General features: G+C 42.2%; 1 protein-coding gene across 1 annotated transcript in view; it reads left to right on the top strand.

Annotated features, from left to right (window-relative positions):
• Positions 1 to 442: 442 nt before the first annotated feature.
• LOC136625783 (ankyrin repeat domain-containing protein 65-like) overlaps positions 443 to 6,000 on the top strand; it is a 38,690-nt gene continuing 33,132 nt past the window's right edge. The window contains exon 1 of the mRNA XM_066600274.1: positions 443 to 740. Coding sequence (XP_066456371.1) covers positions 490 to 740 — 251 coding nt within the window. The 5' untranslated portion in view covers positions 443 to 489. The remainder of the gene's footprint in view (positions 741 to 6,000) is intronic.

Raw genomic sequence — 6,000 nt, 5'->3', positions numbered from 1 at the left:
AACAGTGCATGGTGGCCCGCAGTTAGACGCAACGATTACCGCTCAAAGGATGGCTTTTGAGTGAATTTTGGGCCATAATCAGTGTCTAAATGGGCCTTAACGTACAATATAACATAAAATTGATTCAAAGCAGATTTGTTTAAGGTAAAATGTGGTTAGTTAATAATCTACAGTATGAAAGCATAGCCAAAATGTCTTTTGGGCTAATCCGCACATAGAAGATTAGCTATTGTTTCAGTACAATACTGTAATGTTTAAATCCATCATGTAACAAAGGAAAGAATGTTACAATAACAGAAATGAAATCTGGTGACCTTGAGCAGAGACTTACACACTGAGTGTCAAATTGTGCTGCCCATGACAACAGCAAAACAGGAATAGGCTCACCCTTAATCTGACAGCTCTGGAATGTGGGAAGGTAGTCTCAGCATTGAATGCAAAGACTGTACCTGGTTTCTTCTGAGCTGCACTTGCAGAGCAATTATAGCAATGTCTGAGCAAATGGAAATTGCATGGAAACTGCTTGATCTACATGACTCCATCTCACTTTCCAAATCCAAGAGACAAGTCAGAAGAACCGGGGGGCTGAAACAGTGGCAGCTGGAGAGATGTCCACACTTAAACTCATCAGTAACTCATTCCCTGGAAAACAAAAAGACCTTACTGTACGAGGCTGCCTGGAAAGGGGATGCCGATCAAGTGAATACTTTACTCAACTTTGGGATATCTGTAAATTGCCAGTAAGTTCATCGCAAAATAGAAAACATTGAAGGTCAAGATGGTGGAGATACATGCAATACATTTATTACATAATCAATATCTTATCAGCAATTCTAGCTTGAGCAATTACACTCTTTTGAACTTGGCAGATAGCCAGCGTATTTCATACATGACAGCAGTACCAAATATCAAGGTAGACAATGTTTTTAGTTGCTAGAGATTAGTACGCAGGAACCATCTTTATGCAGAATGTTTTATGGTAGGGAGATGGAGTATTTGATTTGTTGCCAAATGCATGTTTAAAAAGTGTCTTTTGGACTACCTTTTGACTAGCAAACATTGGGAAACCTTTGATGCAATTTCATCATCAAAAAGTACAGTCAACTACACTTTTTTGTGTGAGTCAATTTATACTAATGCAACTATAGTACCAGTCAAAAGTTTGGACACACCTTGTCATTTCATGTTTTTTCTATATCTTCTATAATGTAGATTCATATTGAAGACATGAAAACTATGAAAGAACGCAGATTGAATTAAGTAGCAAACAAAAACATGTTAAACAAACTAGAGTATGTTTTATATTTTCAAAGTAGCTGTTTGAAGACTGCTCATGCAGTAGTCACCTTGGAAGGTTTTCCAACAGTCTTGAAGGAGTTTCCAGAGGTGCTGAATACTTGTTGGCTGCTTTTCCTGAACTCTGAGGTCTAACTCACCCCAAACCATCTTACTTGTGTTTAGGTCAGGTGGTTGTGGAGGCCATGTCATGTAACGAAGCACTACACCGTTCTCCTTCTTGGTCAAATAGCCCTCACATTGCCTGGAGATGTGTTTGGGGGTCCTTGTCCTGTTGCAAAACAAATGATGTCCCAAAAGCAGATGGGATGGCATGACGCTGAAGGATGCTTCTGTAGGCATGCTGGTTAAGTGGGGTTTGAATTTTGAATAAATTACCAACAGTGTCACTAGCAAAGCACCCGCACACCATCACACCTCCTCCTCCATACTTCATGGTGGAAATCACACATGTAGAAACCATCTGCTTACCTTTTCTGCGTCTCACAATGACACGGTGGTTGGAAATAAAAATCTTAAATTTTGACTCATCAGACCAAAGTACAGATTTCCACTGATCTAATGTCCATTCATTGTGTTTCTTGGCCCAAGCGCTTTTCTTCTTCTTGTTGATGGTCCTCAGTGGTGGCTTCTTTGCAGAAATATGACCATAAAGGCAGTCTCCCCTGAATATTGATGTTAAGATGTGTCTGGTAATTGATGTCTGTGAAGCATTTATGTGGGCTGTAATCTGAGGTGTTGTTAATTAGCAATTTCTGAGGCTGGTAACTCTAATGAACTTCTCTGCAGCAGAGGTAACTCTTGGTCTTCCTTTCCTGGGGTGGTTCTCGTGAGAGCCTGTTTCATCATAGCTTTTGATGGTTTTCTTGATGGCACTTGAGGATACCTTCAAAGTTCTTGACATATTTTGAATTGACATATTCTGAATATTATGGGTATTACATAGCTATAACTTAATTTCATGTCTTAAAGTAAAGATGGACTGTCATTTCTCTTTACTAATGTGGATTAGAACAGTAGTTGAATAGGGCTAAACATTGTATGGAACTATGTACCAATATAGCTCCATCCTCTGCACAACACGACTGATAGTCTCAAACACATTAAAGGGGTTGTATCACAATTGCAAGTTATCCCCTATCTACTGAGACCCCCGCCAACTTTGAGAATGTGACTCTTGTCACTGAAGGCGTTTTTTCTCTCTCCTTGCAGTATTATTACTGTGAATGGAGAACTGGCTGAACATGCACGGTCAGCACTCTATTCACTTCAATGGCGCTGAATGAAATAGCTGGATGATGCTTGGCTACCTCCAAGTTCCCAAATGAAAGTGAATGGAGCACAAGGTCGCATGCACAACCAGAACTGCATTCAGTCTCCTCCTCACTGCGGGGTGTGCAGTAACCTTATATTGTGGGCAGGAGACATGGGACCCCCGTTCTTAAGATCAGCAGGGGTCTCACCGCTGAAACCCCCAACACTCAGCAAGTTATCCCCTATCCCACAGATAAAGGGTAATTTACAATTGTGGTACAAGCCCTTTAAGAAGGCAAAAAAACACCAATTAACTCTTGACAAGGCATACCTGTCAACTGAAAACCATTCCAGGTGACCTACTCATGAAGCTAACTGACAGAATGCCCAGAATGTGCAAATCTGTCATCAAAAGAAAGAGGGGGCTACTTTGAAGAATCTACATATTCTGGTTTGTTTAACACTTTATTTACTACTTAATTCCATATGTGCTCCTTCATAGTTTTTATGTCTTCAATATCAATCTACAATGTACAAAATTAAACAAAAACACATGAAATACCATGAAATTAATAGGTGTGTCCAAACTTCTGACCGGTACTGTATATAGTCATACAGTCTACATACATCTTGTCTATATATTAACTAAAGAACATAATTCCATCAATTAAATATAGTAAGGGATATACTGACAAGAACCACTTAAAACATGTAGTGAAATGTTTCATTAGCCTGCCTTTCACCCACTCCTAGCAATGCCCCCCTGCAGATCACAACAGGTATAGATCAGTATAAAAACAAAGTCTAAATGTGTTTTGACATTGTTTAATTATACCTTGCTTATTTGCTTTATAATGACTAAAACATGCAATTAAGTTATAGCTGTGTAATACCCATAATATTTGGCTCCGGTTACTAAATACCCGGCTGAATAGCGGTCACAGACCAGTGCCTTTTGTGTTGCTGTTACTTGCCTGTTTGTAGAAGTGAATAGAGCATTGAACACTGTTTCCAGGTATTTATATATCTTTGTGAACAGAGACCTGTGATTTCAGCACAGTAAACAAACACCAAAGTAACTTCATTGTATTTCCTGCCTGCTTATTAACTTTGTAAACATCGATGTGTTTGGTTTTATAATCGCTACTACAGAAACTACAACATTGGTTACTTTGTATAGAACATACACATACAATGGAACATGATGGGCAAGTTTACAAGACAAACAAGAATTTAAAGGCTATATGATTATTGAGAATTTAACAAGTACAATCAAAAAATGTTTATTTAAGATTGCACACAGAAATCTAGCATATATTCCATTACTTGTGAAATCATACAGATAAGATCAATGACAATACGAAGGTAATTGAACCATAACGCCACTAGAAAAGTGAACATTCAGGTGTGACTGCAGTCTTTTTCAATTTCCATTTCTGCAAATGTCACACTTATAAGGGCTGTAGACAAGACATAGCTAAAGGATGACAGGCCCTGGTGCAAAGTTTCAGCTAGCTTCCCCCTTCCTGAAGGGCGCCCTTCTCTCTATGTTAACAGTCAAGGCCCATTGGTAACTTTCAGCTGCATTGCTGGGTCTCTTGAAGGGATTTTCCAAGCAGTGCCGGGATACACCGGAGTTGGAGCGGAAGCTGCTTTTCCGACCCCTGTGTAGAGGCCGGCACTTGTAACTGCAGACGTAGCTCCCATTGTTTTCATTGAGAGCTGTGCCTGCAGTTGCATGCGCCAGGCACTACACAGGGGTTGGAGCAGCGACTTCTGCTCCAACTGTGGTGTATCCCTGCTCTGACCGTGAGTGCAAGCTGGAAAACCCCTTTAAGTGACCTATCAATGGAGTAATAGCAAACAGGGTACGTTGCTAGGGTATTCAAAAATCACAGCCACAAGTTCCAAGGCATGTAAGTTCCCCCTTCAAGAAAAAATATATATCAAAGGCAGCATATCTATAAGACAAAATGTTATAATGCAGCAGGCTTAGATATAATGGCTCTCCTCTATGCATGGTAACATAGGTCTAAATAATTCAGTCACCAAACAATGGTGACTGGAGGGACATACCTCTTGAGGAACGATTTGTGGAACACCCTGTGGATTCTCCACGTGTCTGGCAGTGCCAGCTCGTATGCTAACGAACTAATCACTTTAGTGATAGGGAAAGGGCCCACAAATGAGGAAGCAAGCTTCAACGAAGGAACCTTTACCTTCAGGTTCTTTGAAGACAGGTATACCAACTGGCCCACAGACAAAGGTTCAGAGATGGTATGTGTACCTCCACTCCTCTTCAGCAGCGCATCCCAGGACCGCTCCAAGTTGTCCTGCACCTTCTTCCACACCTCCTATAGGTCCTGAACCTGAGCGTCAGCAGACGGATTGTTAGAAGAGGAGGGGAAGGACACCGAGAACCTGGGATTAAATCCAAAATGACAGAAGAATGGAGACACCCAGATGCCGAATGTGTATGATTGTTGATAGCAAACTCAGCCAACGCTGGATAATTGACCCAGAGACTCTGACAATCACTCACATACATTCTGAGGTACTGAACCAGTTCCTGGTTCATATGTTCCGTCTGCCCATTGGACTCTGGGTGGAAGGCAGAGGAAAACGACAATCCGATCCTGATATTCTTACAAAATGCCCTCCAAAACCGGGCAACAAATGGGACTCCCCGGTCGGAAACAATATCCTCAAGGACCCCATGCAGGTGCACATCCTCCCTGTCAAATATAGTGGCTAACTCAGGTGCAAACGGGAGCTTCTTAAGAGCGGTAAAATGCGCCATTTTGGAAAATCTGTCGACTACCACCAAGATGACCGAGCACCCCTGGCATTCGGGCAAGTCGGTAATAAAATCCATCAACAGATGGGTCCATGGCCTTTCTGGAACGGGAAAATGACAAAGCGGGCCTTCAGGTCGTCTCCGTACACTCTTCCCTCGAGCACAGATTGGGCAGGACTCAACAAACTCTCGGACATACCGAGACATTTGTGGCCACCAACACAAATGGCCACACAGCTCCAGGGTGCTTCGGACCCCTGGATGTCCAGCCAACACCGACGAATGAACTTCCCCCATATGAGGAGTCGCAAGACATGGGGTACAAATAGCCCCCCTTCTCGAAGGTCTTGGGGAACCGACAGCTGGGCCGACTGGAGTAAAGCAGAGGTGTCAGACGTAAGAGCGGTTTCCACCACACCCGGGCCCAGAATACTCTCTGGCTGAGGATCCTCTACCTCGGGAACCCCAAAGCTGCATTACAACGCATCAGCCTTGACATTCTTGGACCCCGGCACATATGTGATTACAAAATTGAAACATGAAAAAAAAATTCCCACCTGGCCTGACATGCGTTCAAGCGCTTAGCGGACTCCAGATAAACCAAATTCTTATGGTAAGTGAGGACTGTAATAGTATGAAGAGTGCCATCTAAG

The sequence above is a fragment of the Eleutherodactylus coqui genome, chromosome 1, assembly GCF_035609145.1.
Source record: "Eleutherodactylus coqui strain aEleCoq1 chromosome 1, aEleCoq1.hap1, whole genome shotgun sequence".
NCBI lineage: Eukaryota > Metazoa > Chordata > Amphibia > Anura > Eleutherodactylidae > Eleutherodactylus > Eleutherodactylus coqui.
Note: the sequence above shows the minus strand (reverse complement) of the source record. Positions and strands in the feature narration are given on the sequence as shown.